The sequence below is a fragment of the Ambystoma mexicanum genome, chromosome 1p (assembly GCF_040938575.1).
Source record: "Ambystoma mexicanum isolate Mex_15411 chromosome 1p, UKY_AmexF1_1, whole genome shotgun sequence".
Lineage (NCBI taxonomy): Eukaryota > Metazoa > Chordata > Amphibia > Caudata > Ambystomatidae > Ambystoma > Ambystoma mexicanum.
This window is the reverse complement of record NC_090921.1, coordinates 1,387,708,944-1,387,724,619: the sequence shown is the minus strand read 5'-3', so window position 1 is coordinate 1,387,724,619 and position 15,676 is coordinate 1,387,708,944. Positions and strand designations below refer to the sequence as shown.

At 46.1% G+C, this 15,676-nt stretch overlaps 1 protein-coding gene across 1 annotated transcript in view; it reads left to right on the top strand.

Annotated features, from left to right (window-relative positions):
* The window catches only part of GPT2 (glutamic--pyruvic transaminase 2), a 352,603-nt gene that overhangs the window by 319,202 nt on the left and 17,725 nt on the right, over positions 1 to 15,676 (top strand). The window contains exon 9 of the mRNA XM_069607062.1: positions 1,538 to 1,693. Coding sequence (XP_069463163.1) covers positions 1,538 to 1,693 — 156 coding nt within the window. The remainder of the gene's footprint in view (positions 1 to 1,537; positions 1,694 to 15,676) is intronic.

The following is a 15,676-nucleotide window of genomic DNA, read 5'->3' as shown; positions in this document are numbered from 1 at the left end:
AAATTCGGCAACTTCTGAGAGGCGTACAGTACTTTTCACTGTGCCTTGACATTTGGCATACGAAAGGACTTGACATCTCCTTTGACTAGGACATGCATAGGTTATGGGGATGCCAAGGTATTTTTAAATGGAAACACATAATCCGAAACAGCGAAATCGCCTCACTTCTAGAGACATTAGCTGGGTCCCCAGGATCAGTCAAGCTGACAGTGATGCTACAATACTACCACATGAGGGCAGCTATGTGGAAAAAAACGGCCTTCTTTCCCCGTCACACCTAGGCCCACGGGTATACTGGACATATTTCACCAACATCTTATCTAGGTCATATAGTCGACTACAGGCTTACAAACAGTGCATTGAGGACACAGCACGGCCCGAATGGCAGGCAGATATCCGTGACGATATCACTGTCCAACGGTTCCATCACATGTCGCATAGCAATCAGTCCTGGACTATGCCTTTACACATTACCGCTTTCTGCTCCACACTTGGTACACACCTAAAAGATTGCATAGAATTGATGCCTCTCACTCAGAGGAATGCCCAAAATGTAAAAGCCTAGTTGCAAACTTCTATCATATTGTATGGACGTGGCCTGAGGTTCAGAATTATTGGGGAGAGGATAAAATCGCTGGGGCACATGACTAGAAACCAAGTACCTCGCTCACCCATGGAATGCCTGCTGTGTGTATTCGTTGAGGGAGGTGTACAACTCGACATTTAAGATGGCACTACTGCTAGCTAAGTGTAGGATTCCGAAGCTCTGGGTGTCAAATAGGGGCTCCTAGAAACTCTGGTTGTCTGACATTATTTGGGCTAGCTAGCTGGAAGCGGAGATGTGTAATATTGTGAAACCCAAAACTCATCTAATGATATTTGGCAAGATCTCAAGCGTTATCTACTTGTGGTGCATCAAGATAAATAAGCAGCTACATGATCGCATGTGTCCTGCAAAGCTACTACTGAGGATCTCGTCTAGGATGGGACTTGTAGAGGGTGCGAACCGGATGCAGTTGGGCTTCCCTCACTGGAGGTGCAAAGCTGAACTCTGGTGGTTGATTTTGTAGTACTTCTGTTCTGCATGTGCTATATCTGCAGGCGTATGCTCACTGTTTTCTTACTATTTTGTTAAAACGAAAATAATAAAACTTAAGGATGTCTCCCGGCAGCACTTCTGGTGGATTCACTATCCTTGGTGGTGAATGCACACTGACTATTCTGCCCCTATTGAATACATGCCAGTAAAGTAAGTCTACATTATTTAATTGTGTTGTTCATGCATGTGGCTGCTTGTTTGTTGCAGATTCTTCCCTCTGCCAGTGATTTCATGTGATCCCTTTTTATATTTTGGTGCAGGTACTAGGTTATCAAATTTTCCCAAAGGGTCACCTCTTTTGTTGTATTTGCATATGTTACCTGAAATGCCAGACCACCTGGAAGGGAGGACGGGGGGCTGGGGGAGGGACATGACACTTGTGGTGCGTTGGCTACCACATGCAAACCTAACTGTTGGGCTATTGTCCTTTTTCAATAGGAAAAGGAAGCGATTTTGAGCAGCCTGGGCACAAAAGCCAAACTGACGGAAGATTTGTTTAATCAAGTCCCTGGTATTCAGTGCAACCCACTTCAAGGAGCCATGTATGCCTTTCCTAGGATATTCATTCCACAGAGAGCCATCGAAATAGCAAAGGTTTGTTGTCTTTTTGTTCGGTTGTAATGGTCTATTGCTTGCTGACCTGAAATGAGAACTGATGTCTTGATGCATTGAACAAAGCTTAGACCATCCCATATATAAAGTATGGTCTTTGGCTTGTGTAAGGAATTCTGTTATGCTCTAACTGCTTGACCTGGTATGACTTTGCTATTAACATGCAATGTAAGGTGAAGACAGTCCTCCAAATTATAGCTCTTCGTTTCAAAATTTCTGGCTGGACCTAAAAATGCACAATAAGTTCTTCTTTATGCACTTCACAAAAACCTCACAGTAGTCAAACACCCACAGCTTAACTAAAAACCTCCAGGTGAAACAGTAAAGAAGTGCCTAGAACCTAAGTTGTTTTTTTTGTGTCTGTAGTTTGTCTTCAAGGAGAACATGGTAAGCTAAATTGGAAAAAGGTTAATTGGAAAAGAAATTCTAAGTTTTGAGAAACCATGATTCTCCATTCCATTCATAAAGGTGATTTGATTAAAATGTGTATTGTGGTCACTACAAAGATGTAGCAATTGCTGTAAATCAATAAAGAAACATTGCAAATGAAGTTACAATTAAGGTTACTCATACTTACAACATAGGGAATCTTAATTCTTTCTATTAAAAACACAGAGCAGGCATTATGCTTAAACTATTTAAATACAAACACTTCAGCACCATAGCATAGGTTTAAACCAATCAACCTTTATCAAGAGAACACTTGAGGACTGACAAGTGCAACTCCCTAGAAATACTCTCCTCTTCAATAGTTTTCAAAGCTTCCATTGCAACCAATCCTAACATCTGACCCCTTTGTCATTTCCTGCCTCAGACACCACCTTCTTTTGATAGACTGAAGTCTCTTCTTCCAAACCCAAACTGTCAACACTTCTGACTGCACTCCTGTATTGTCTTACGCTCCGATTAGGACTAATCATGGAGCTCGAAACCACCGAGCCGACACTCGAAGAGCGGACTTTTCTCGAAACCATCTGCAAATGGAGCAAGAGTAACCCTTCAGCCACTGTTCTGCTCTTCACCTGTAAACAGAGAACACATTTTAAGGGCTGGTGTTACACAAACTAATACCTGTACTATGTCAGACTTGCAACATCCTGAACTACAGCATCCCCCACTTACAGCATGCTTAACTTGGGTGTGAATAATGCTTGCCTCTTTGTCGTCAATAGAATCAAGACTCCCTGCGCTGTAAAACTGGGTATCCTTTATTCTATGTCAAGACTGGAGGCAAACATTAAGATTGTTCAAAGCTCCCCATAACTATCTGCTAATGTTGAAATCCTCTTAAAATAAAAAGTCTTGAAGGTAGACTCACATGACCAATGACGTACCCCAAAAATATCTTCCATGCTCACTCCAACTGCAAAAGCTTTAGACGCCACAGCGTCGCTTACTGAAGGCGCCCCAAAAGCCAAACTTCCTACAGTCCATGACCATGCGCACCAATATCACTGGCAAGGGAGTTGAAACTGTCTTGGGAGGTCTACGTGCAATAAGCAGTTCGGTCACTCCCTGTCTCCTCATCCCCTTAGTCGCTGTCTTGTAAGCCGTAATGCACTTAGCCACACATAACTTGCAGTTCCCCACAAAGTACGGATACAAAATGATCTTTGATCTTGACCCGTGCACCTGGCTATACTCAACAAGACTCTTTGGGGATAAAAGCTTTTCCTGTTGATCCCGAAAGCCCTGATACACTCTGATACACTCCTGCATGAATCTATACATAGCAGGAACGCAAACTTTCCCAGATAATTGTTTCATGGACAAAAGCTTGTTCTCGGGTGTTAAAAAGATGCAAAACCTTGTTAACATCCCACAAGGACCTGTACCTAGCAGTTGGTGGCTTGCACAACTCGATACCGTTAAGTAATTGTACTACTGCTGGATGTTCCCCAATTGTCGCATCTTCTATCAACTCGTGCTCTGGTGAAATTGTACATCTATTCATGCCTACTGTCCAACACACCCTACCTTCCTTCACCAGAGACAGTAAGAAATTCAGAACCTGCACTATAGGGGCAGAAACGGGGTGAAAACCTCTGCTGACATGACTTCACCCATACTAGCCCCGCCGTGTTGTAACACCTGGCTATCAAAGGAGCCCAAGACTTCCTGATGAGGTTAGTAGCCTTTCCTGAAAGGCCCTGTAGTGTCCATCTCTACCCGAAACCCTGCAAGCTAGCAAGGTGTGGTCCCCCACTATCAGTTGGTGAACCCTCCCTGCTGGGTATGTCAGGAGATCCTGCGGACTCCGTATCACTTACAGAAAATTCATATACAGTTTCATCAGAACTGGAAACCACACTTGCAATGTCCAGGCTGGTACTATGATGACTACTCTGGCTCCCTCTCTTCGAACGTTCGCCAATGTTCTTACAATTATGTCAAACTGAGCAAAGGAGTAAAGCACTTCCTGGCTCCATACCTGAGGAAAGGTGTCCAACCCTGCTGCTTCTGGGTCTAGTCTCCATCTGAAGAACATAGGTTACTGGGTGTTCAGCCTGGACATGAAGAGATTTGGTTCCACTGGACGCCATCTCTTTTGCTCTTGAACACCGCTCTGCTCAGTCTGCAGTCCCTGACGTCCCAAAGGTAGTGCGAGTTCCAGTCTGTTACTGCATTGTCCACTTCGGCAGATACTCTGCTTTGACCTAGATCTTCCTCTCTAGGTAGTAGTGCCAAAAATCCTTTGCCAGCTCGACTAGCATTCATTATTTCATTCCTCTCATGCGATTGATATATCCCACTTTGGCAATGTTGTCCATCCAACAATGTACTGCTAGTGTCTTCACTGCGAACAGGCCTGTGAACATCTCCAAAAAATTGATGTGTAAGGCCATCTCTTGTTGCGACCATCTTAACTGCATGTGGCACTCCAACATAACTGCTTTCATCATATTCTGAGGTCTGCAACGTCCCCAAAGATGGCTCGCCGGTTCCATGTCTCCACATTCAGCAGTGACCATTCAAATTCTGATTTCCCCTCCTTTGTCCAGAGGAACAACTTGATGATACTGGAAAGAAATTGTCACCTTGCTGGTGTCTGATCTTGAGTCTCTGCAGAGCTCTGGAACGTGGAGGACCTGGGAAAATGAACTAAATAGATGCTGCCTGACGACCTACTATCTTCGCTAAATTTCGAATGGATTGTGTCCTCCCACATATGGCTCATCATATGATAACTCCTTCCAGCATCAGCTGCTTGATACATTTTGTTGTGGTAGGGTGCGCCGTGAAACATCTTTCGAAGACCTCCTTCCCCTCTCGAGGCTGACCTCATTGACAGTATATATAGGATGTACCACACCAGTAATTCAGTTCCGTTTTTCCACTGGCTCTGCTTCGGATACAGTGTGGTTTCTCTGTCTAGTACTACAGCGATTATTCTAAAAACGTCGATACCCAAGACCGGATTTAAGAAATGCCTGAGTGTGGTTTGAAGATGTCAATTACTGATCCTTACAGCGTTTGTCTGTGGTGCCGAGGCATCAACCACAAGATGTCAGGCTGCAGTTCTGTCAATACATGACAGGGAAGGCACTCGAGGAACAAAAGGGGGAACACGCTGGGGGTAGGCACCCTCGGAAGTCCCCTTCCATGACGCCTTCAAAAACATAAGATGAACGTAGTTTGAGGGTGAGTTGCTGCCGAGAAAACGTTCTAAGAAACGTTCTCAATCTCGGAGCGGTTCCCGCCACACCGCCTCATCGAGGAAAAATATTTTTTAAAAGGCATCATAGTTAATCCATCTTCTTCCTCCAACTCCTCTCCTGACCGCAGGGTGGCCTTTCCCCAAGGTAGGTAGGCCTTAAAGGCTGAATGGGAGACATTCCGTCTGCAGATGAGGAAAATCTTCGAAAAGGCGCCCGACCCATTCGAAAGAAATGGTGATGGGTCACAAAAATGTCGCGCCTGCCACGGCCGATAAGGAGCCCAAGCAGCTAAAGCTTGCATGCCCTAGAGTGCGGCCCGAATGCAGTTCACCCCCTGAGAGCCATTGAGGCATCAGAGAGAGACCTGTTTCTCTACTCTCGAAGAATCCTAGTCGTGGGTGGAGCCCGTCGAGGGCATCCCCTTGGGCGTTGAAGGCACCAAAGCCATCGATGTCCTCGAAGGAGGTCGAGAAACACTTGAAGCCTTTGCCCAAGAGGGACTTTTTCAAGTCTTTCCTTTATTTTTGAGGAGGCTGAACCCTCCGACCAGGATACTCCACCTTTTGGCCTGGAATATGGAACACCTAATGTTCCTGAGGCACTAGTGTTTTAGGAGTCCAGGATTGAAAATGTATATGAGAGCCTAAAGTGTGCAAGTGGCCTGGACGCTTCCCCTGAAATTGACTTGGTCACATCTGACCTGTCTGAGCACGCTGAAGCCTTCTTCACAGACAACAAATGCACAGGGTGGCTGAATACCTGGGTTGGGGGAGGCCAGCTACTGCCTATGAACGGGATGACTTAACGGACATACTAGACAAAAGTGCACAAAAAGACTCTATTTTACCATTTCACTCAGCATTAAGAAAAGAGTGATGGCAAAGAGTCCACTGACACCAACCTAGCTGTTGGTGAAAATTTGACAAAACAATATAAGCCATCCAGCATTGATCCAGATTTCCTCTGCGGGCATCCTACCCCATAAAGCCTTGTTGTGCAGGCTGCCACATCTACATCTAGGCGTGTGGCTTAGCCTACCATCCCTCCAGATAGGGATGACAAGCGATTTGACACACTAGCAAAAAGGTTTTTTCAGCCAGTAGTATAGCCCTGAATCAACACCATTTGCACTCTGGTGAAATTTACCCACACCATGTGGAACTATATTGCGATAGCAGCTGAGCATATCCCTGAAGGAAAAGAAAGGAAGGGTTTCCTGAATATCATACAAGATAGAAAGGGTGCAATGTGTGAATCCCTCCAATCATGTTTGGACTCTGCCGATGGCATTAGCAGAACCATTGAGGCTAGCACAGTAATGCGCAGGCTTGCGTGGTTACGAAAGTCTGGGTTCGCACCAGATGTGCAGTCCAGGTTGGCGCACACCTTTTTGGACTACCCAGCCCATATATTCCTAATCATTTTTTTCTGCATCGCTCCACTAACACCCATCTCCCTAACTCAGGATGACTGAATATCTGTTGACCAGGGATGAAGATACCATAGCCCTTTTCTTGCCAGGGGCAGTATTACTCAAGCCTTCGAAGCTTCTAAATTGGTACAAAAAGATTAACGACAAAATTTGAAAAACTTTGTTTCCAAAAAGGAAACAAATACTGGGAAAAAGTGACCATGCAGTACTACCTAGAGAATGAAGATTCCAAGAGGCCTGCTCCGTCTATTTAATTTTTTTCCTGATTTCAGCAACTCTAAAGACCATGATTTGGCAGAAAAATGGGAAGAAAACATTAATACCAGTTTCGAAAATCATGGTGGAGCTACTGCAATAAAGGAATACTAAAGATTACAAGAACAAGTTGAAGCTGTTAAACAGGAAATTTCAGAGATGAAAGCATTGGAAACAACAAAACAGAAAAACGACCACACCATGTAGGAAAACCTCAGACTACAATGATATAGACGAACTCAGGAAATCAAGAAAATTCATTTGAGATGAGGATTATAGAGCGTACGTTGTTTACACTTTTCGGGAGAAATGCAAAGACCATTTCAAAACACAATGAAGGGAAAGCACACTGGCTTCATCATCAGGAAGCTCAGACATTGAATCAGAACCCGACACATCTCACATGAGTAGACAAGATAGACCAACAATGGACCCCCCGTCAAGGATGTTCTTTTTACATCAAAGAGGTACAGGAAAAGCAACAGGGTAGATGCAACAAGGCATGTTCGGTTCCAGTTACCTCCTATCACAAATACCTCAATACAAGGGAGGAGAGGAAGGAGTCAGGGCAACAGGCGGAACAGACCAACTCTCAAGAAGATCTCACCAGACGGATGACGAGTGCAAGCACTAGACAACTAACGAGAACCGTGAGGTAAACCACCTTGTTATCAATTTGTCAGACAGTCCTCCAATGAAATCTCATTGCTAAACTGTGGGCTCTCATTTGCACCATCGCGCAGCAGGATTACACCAACCTACAAGTGGATCTTTTCAACTTCACTGGAAAACTTAAAAAGGTATTTTCCTCTAGGACTATCAAAAGTACAAGAATGTGAAGATTGGGCAACTCCCAGCACGATTACCATTTGCGACATTGAAAACGCTCATTTACTGGTGACACTTGTTGAGCAGGCAAATGCTGAAATGAGCCGAACAATACTAGACCTCAATATCAGACCCAGTACTCTGTACATGCCTCAATTCAAACCAAGGTCCAAACTTATACCACCAATTGCAACGGACAACGTGATCGACACGTTTCATCAGGCAGTAACACAAGATATTATTGTAAATAAGGGGGTAATATGTCCCTCTTTTTGATCAAGGGGGCCGAAGTTAGGAGGGGTATGGCAGTTAAACAAAGAAAAGAACCTAGGCTACCCCACCTGTTTCACACTGGCTGGTTATGGGTCCAGCACACAATTAGCAGATCTCTGTTGGTTAATCTGCACATATGAGAACACCCAAACTGTATGCAAAACAATTACATTTATTTGTATTTGAATTTAAAACAAGTTGCATCACACTGCTATTGACAAAACCCCTTTTTGCTTAACATAAATAATTGTGGATATTCAAAACAAAGGGGGGGTCTGGGAATCTCCCTACCAGCACGAACACAGCCCAATGACTTGTTCTTGGGTGAATAACCCCTGGGAGAGACTCTACCAAGTCTTTAGCTCACTGTCCCTTTCACAGAGAAGAAATTTCCCTGCATATCAGCCTTTGTCCTGCCATGGGGCAGTCCAGCGCCGAAATGCTAGGCAATTCTCCTCTGAACAAGAGTACCATCAGTAACCCCATACACATGTTTCAGCCTTGTTGGGCATCATCAGTGAGGTGAAACTGTTGCCTCTCTAAGAACAGTGAGCAAGGGGTCCACGTCTGGATCGCCCTGTTAACTTAGGGTGAAACCCAAAGTTAATTTATTCAAAACAAAGGGGGGTCTGGGAATCTCTCTACCAGCACGAACACAGCCCAATGACTTGTACCTTGGGTGAATAACCCCTGGGAGAGACTCTACCAAGTCTTTAGCTCACTGTCCCTTAGAAGAAATTTCCCTGCATATCAGCCTTTGTCCTGCCCAGGGGCAGTCCAGCGCCGAAATGCTAGGCAATTCTCCTCTGAACAAGAGTACCATCAGTAACCCCATACACGTGTTTCAGCCTTGTTGGGCATCATCAGTGAGGTGAAACTGTTGCCTCTCTAAGAACAGTGAGCAAGGTGGATATTCAACATTTGAGGCTTTGTAAACAACTTGATACATTGGTTCTTTACTTTCACTTTTTCATAGTGTTTGTTAGGAACGGTTGTGACTTAAAATGTGGTCTGGTTGACTACACATCTATCTAGTCGACACATGAATGGTGTTTCTGGCATTCAGCTGTTATTGTTGTATCTGGTGCCGTCTTCAGGACAAATTCAGTGGGCTTGGTCTGTCACATTGATTGGGACATCTAAAATATAAGTAAAATAGGAGGTCAGTGATGGGTGTAACTCTACAGGGAGAATCCTGTGCTGGTGTGTTTGGACATAGTCCTACCTGCGCCGTAGTGGTTCGGTGTGACAGGTTAGCGTTGAAACTGATGAGAGCTCATTGCTTGCATCGCCGTCTGTGCGCTGGGTTTGGTGAATCCTGTGCTTCTAGGATGTGCTAGTCAGCAGAGTGGCTGGAAAAAAGGATAGATAAACATCTGGTGAATACAGCGCTGGACTGCGCTTATGTTATTTGTGTTTCATGAAGCCAAAGGCTGTGATGGCAATTTACAGTGCCGGCGTGTTGATACTTATACTTCTGTATCATGCTCGGGCTTAGTGCCTATTATGTGTCTAAGCTTGGCATCAAGTGGGTAGATATTACACATTATGCTGGCTGTGTGCTCACCGTGAGGGACCTTTTATTACTATTGAAAAGTGCTCCTTCTACCAGCGAAAATGCACTCGTTCAGTGCGGGCGGCGGGACCGCTCTAAAGCCGCTGTGTTTCCTTACCTTCGCATATCGTAGCTGTGGCTTGCTGCAACGTCGGCGGCATCCACAGTTACGCGCATGCGTAGGAACTATTTCACTTGTTTTTGCGCGCCTTGCTTACGGCCGCGCATGCGCGGGTGGGTAGTGTTTACTCACTGTCGTTTAGGAGTAGTGTCTCGATCGCGGGCATGGTTGATGTGTGTGAATTCAGGGCTGGTGCCTGCTGTACGGGATGGCATGGTGTCTTTTATATTTGAGTACGGTCTGTTGGCTCTGGACCGCAGATACCATTGGTTGTATTGACGGGGGCAGACGCTCAGCTACGAATGATATTCAGGAACCACTGGGAACCGGCTGGGGTGGCAACAATGGGTGACATTTGGCAGGAGGGCTCTAGTATTACATTTGAGGGGCTGCAGGAAGAAACTGGGTTGCACGAGGGCCAGTACATTACGTATCATAGAGTGGTACAGAGGATTAAGAGAACATGGCCTGAAACTGTGTTGGAGGAAGAATTAGACGCCACCATAGACGTGATATATGACATAGATGAGGGGGGTCATGAGATTTCCAGACTGTATGAAATGCTGATGTCTAAAGTGGGGAAGGAGGTCACGCAGTTGACTCTACTGGGAAATGGAGGTCAGGGCCCCAAAGGGAGAGACGGGATATGGGAACTGGTGCAAGGGTATCATAGGAAGGTGTCCAGAAACGTGAGGCTGAAACAGATTCAGCTGTAAACAACACACAGGGCCTATATGACGCCTTGGAGGATATCGAGGTTTGAAAATGCAGGGCGGCAAGGATGCCCCAAGTGTGATGAGGAGAACGCGGGCATGGTGCATATGTTCTGGTCATGCCCGATCATAGAGCGATTCTGGAGGGGAGTGAAAGAGAAACTGGAAGAAAAAGGGGTCAAGATAGTAGTGGATACAGTGTGGGTCTGTCTGCTGGGGGGGTTCCCCAGACCACAGAAGCTCAGGCATGTAAGTAAGCTGAGGGATCTGGCTTATGTGCTTGCAAAAAGGATTGCCATGGGATGGAAGTCATGCCATGTGCCAAAGATAGAGGTGTGGTGGAAAGATTTGCAAAAATGGGCTGAAGCCGAAACCATGGCATGGCAAGAAGCGAGTAGCACAGGGGCGGGGGGGGGGAGGAGTAGGAGTTCCTGATGGCCTTGAAATCACTGATAGCCAAACTGTTTGGGTCATTAGCTGACCCGGGGGAGCCTGTAGAGGAGGGGACCGAACCACACGTAGCGGACACTGACGGTTTAATGCAATAGACTCGTAAAGGGGGATGGGTTAGGGCAAGTAGTGGTTAGAAGTTAAAGTGTAATGAAACTGTTGGAACATGCACTGTTTGTTTGGTTTGTATTGTTTGGTTGTTTATAAAATTCAATTAAATCTTTTTTTTTTATAAAAAGGATAGCACTGGTTCATTTTATGGACATGTAGATGTTAGCAGTTTTTCTGCAGTGCTATCAACTTTGTCAAAACCATTCAACTGAGGCAGTACAAGACTCAACTCTTAGTATGCGGCTGTACCACCTGATTACATGGTAGCGTAGACCGAGTAGCCAGGTTTATCTTAGGAGGGAGAGAGGGCTGTAGAATCAGTACACATGAAATTGCAATACAAATGGTCCAAAGAAACACTTTGTATTGTAAAAATAAAGGATTTTTTAAATACAGTTAGGCCCAGATATACCTAGGGGTAAATAAGCACCAACACATTATATGAAATCACAATTATAAAAAAAGAAACCCCAAACTTGAAGGTCCACAGACCAAAGTATAAACCTTATTTGGAATACCTGACAATCCTAGGGAAGTCAAAACCTTTTCATACACATTCAGTATAGGTCACACCTATTCTTGGGGACCAAGAATCAATGGTTACTTTCACAATTACATTCAGTAATGCAAGTGCAGTAGACCCTACCAGTTGTACAGTGACTCTCGGTACAAATCACATAATCGGTCAACTGGACAATATACTTTTTGTGAATAGTGGAACACTTATTCCAGGTGCAGTAAAACCATATGCCGCACTTTGCCTTCCGGCACCCTCGCCTCCACTCCTTGCCGCAGGGCCGTTGGCCGCTCCGATGTCTGCTCTTTTCTGGAGGCTCTCGTGTGAAGCACTGCCTCAGTTCACTTCTGGCGTCCCTGTATCCTACTGTATGGGACAGTTCATGCGGGTCACAGTCTTCCCGTTCTTCCCCTTTCAGCATCTGGTGCTCTGCTGCAGTAGGTGTCTCTGGCCCCCAGACAGATAGGGCCGGGTACCCCCCGTTGTGCTCTTCCACTCCCAGACCTTCTCACGCACTGCATGCTCCTTCCCGGTCCGCCTCTGCTGCTCGATTGCTGATCCGGGACGCCTCACACGGCGTTCCCGCTCCACCTCATACGGCACCTGCTGCTCTCATTTACCAGTGGCTTCTTTCGGCTCTGGGTCCGTCAGGAGGCAGACCTGCTGCTTCTCCTCAGGTCTATTGGGTGCTGTCCACCATTTTTGTTACAGGTCCTCCGATGCCGCTGTGGTCGATTTGTGCCTTCCTCTTCTCCTGCATGGGTTATTTCACTGCCCGCTTGTTCCATGACCCACCCCTCAACTATTTAATTTCTAGGGAGTTGTAGTTTTCAGTCCTCTTGGAGTGCTTTCCTGTTAAAGGTTGATGTTGGATTGGTGTAAAGCCATGTTATGGTGCTGCAGGAAGGGTTTGCATTAAAGAGGTGTGACGAACCCTGGGAATTTGACACCTCTCCCCGAGGGAGAGCCCCACCACCTTTGGGATAATGGAGGTGAACCCGCTAAGCTGAACACCCCCTAGGGCACATGACCAGCAGTATCCCACTGGTGATCATCCACCCCTTTAAAAGACAGGGAATCCATACATAGGGATATGTGTTGCATTCCTTTGTCCCAAGAAATTAATAAGGTCGTTGCTTATATGGGAACTGATTGTGTAATGAGGCTCCACTTCAGATATCAACAGCTGGTGTGGTTTCTGGCCCTATTCAGGCACTGTCTTTCAGCTGGCCCAGTTAATCAGATATGTCTCCTCACTGACGAGCGGAGCAAGACTCCACCTGCATGCACAGAGTTGGAGAGAGTCCTGCGGAGCCTCACGGGAGAGGACGCCTCCTGGGAGGTGTGGCCTGCTAAGAGGTACGCACACCCAGTGTGGTGTCTTGACCCGCGGAGGAGGCCGTGGACAAGCAGCAAAACTGCTGCAACCGAGAAACGGAAGACCAGAGCCAGTAGGAGGAGCTAGATAAGCCTAATGGGGGAGGCGGGATGGGGTGACTGCAAGCCGCCATCAAGACACTGGCTGGAGGGCAGCATCCATCCCAGCAGCACCGAAGGGAGTCACACAACTGAGACTGCGTTAAAGTCCCAAAATGTCTTACCCCAAGGGGAAAGAGGTATGCGGACACTCTGGCAAATTGGGAGGTGGGTGGTGAGGTCAAAGACAATCAGAGTAGGGTGTAAACCAACCTACCCCATGGGGATGTGTGGAAACCAGACAACCCCAAGACTGGTTGAAACTTAACCCCAGGGCAGGGTGCAAAACAAACAACCCCTACAATGTGTGTGAAGTAGACAAAGCCAAGGCGGGGTGAAAGTCAAACATCCCCTAGACTTGGTGAGAATCGCACGACCCCAAGGCGGGGTAAGAGTCGGTACCACTAGAATTGGACAGAGACATTGGGTCAGGCACCCTCCAGTTTTCCCACGGGGCAAGAGACCACAAGCTTTATTTATGATGGCTTCTGTTTTTTTATAGTGGCAGAGACAGAGAGCCGGATAGGGCAGGTGTTCTTGACTGAGAACCGAGGTTATGTTGTAGGACATCCTGACAAGCACCTTTTTGATGTATTATCTTTGAGTTTGGTACAAAAGCCACTAGGGACAGGTAGGTTTTATTTTTGATTTATGACACCAGTTGTCCGACATGATACCTTGTCCGAATCATGATTTTGACTTGCCACAGAGGTTTAAACATAATTCTTGCTTCTGGGCTTGCCATAGAATTGTTAGTTCATGCGCAATTACGCCTGCTAAAGGGTTCATTTTAGAGTGGTTTTAAAATGGAGACATTTCCTGTATCCACTGTGAGAAACCTGAAGGTGTCTCACTTATTAGTTATTAGTCTGTGGGGATCTGTCATCCAGGTGGCCAGGACACGGCCATCGCTATTGGATCCAGTTCCTAAGGGTGGACTAGTGAGGGAGAATCACCGGTTTTGGGGCGGGGGGCGTTCCTTGGGGAGTGGCAGTGGTACACTGACTGGTGAGCACGGTATCACCCTTCTTGTTGTACCTTTTTCCCCCCATCCTCCCCTGTAGAATGCTTGAACACTCTAGCTGCCCACCCCATTTCTGACACGAACACCTTTGCACACTGCGAGAGACGACAAACACCAAGGCCATTGACCTGACATTTCCCAACGCCAGGGTCAGGCAAAGTCGGGTAATAAACCTGAATTTTACACACCTGACGGCCCTTTCCCTTCCCCACGGGGATAAAAGGTGGAGCACGAGAGCACAATACAAGCAAGGCAGACCGCACGATGAGAGAGCTAACTCAGCATGGCAGTTCAAGAGGAGGAGAAAGACGGCCGAAACGAGAACTTAACAAGGAGTCAAGAGGAGAGCCAATAAGAAACCGAACTGTTAGCAAGCAGCTGATTAAAGAAAGTACAAGGAACTATTGATAACAAAGGGCAAAGCCAGCATAGCAGATCAAAGCACCACGTGGGTGCTCATTTGAGAAACTCTGGGCGAATACCCTATTGTTGAACTACCATAACCAGAAGGCCTTGGGAGAAAGGCGAGAAGGGGGTCAAAGTGGTCATACAGGGGTCTAGTAAAATCCCCTATACATTCAAAAGCATTTGACTGACAGAGGATTGTGAAAACTAAGGGATGCAAATCCTGCATCGTAAAGTTGGCAAGAGTGAACCTGACCGAGGGATGCCGACCAGGGGTGAAATCTGAAGTCCCAGTTAACAGTGCGTTGACAAGTGTGAACCTGGCAGAGGGATGTCCCCAGTGAACTGTTTAAAAAGACATAAGATTTGTGAATGTTACAAATGAAGATTGTGTTGAAAGCTGTTGTGAACCCGGCTGAGGGAGGCTAACCATCGAGTGGGATCTGAGCCTGAATGAGGGGGAACCCATGGGTGAAGAACTGCCACCCTAATACAGAGAAGACGTTTTTGTTGAACTTTTGGTTACACATTTTGAATCTAACAAACCCTCAAAAGCAGGAGAACATAACATTCAGGGTTTCTGATATAATTAAAGAACTTTCTGAGGATCTGCACCTGGAAGAGGGGAACTCTGTTATTTTACTGAAGACATCCGGTCCTCGGAAGGAAGGGACTTTTTGTGTGTAAGAAAAGAGAATTGACCACTGAAGACCCTGACAAGCTGACAACGGAACTGTTAGCTCATGCTGGGAAAGCTTGAGCATGTGCTGTGTTCCAGTGTCCTACCTTGTCCAGTGCTCAAAACGTGGGGAAAGGAGACCCGACTGCTGCATCCTGACTTATTATTTGTGAACACTTCATTTCCTGTGAACCCTATCCAACACTGTCTGTATTTAGCGTAAGGATTGGCAATAGGTTTTTCTTAGTATAGGCCCTTTTATTTGACAAGATGCAACTAGGACTGCCTTATTATTTGATGGTCGTAGCTTGCTCCTATCTTAGATTTAGGCGTTTTTCCAACCCACATATACAGTTTAATAAACACCCTTGAACTGTGATCACTCATATCTGTCTTTACTGTTGCCACCATGAGTTCCTTACACCACACAAAATATCAAATCTCCCATATACTTTGATGTGGCCTTA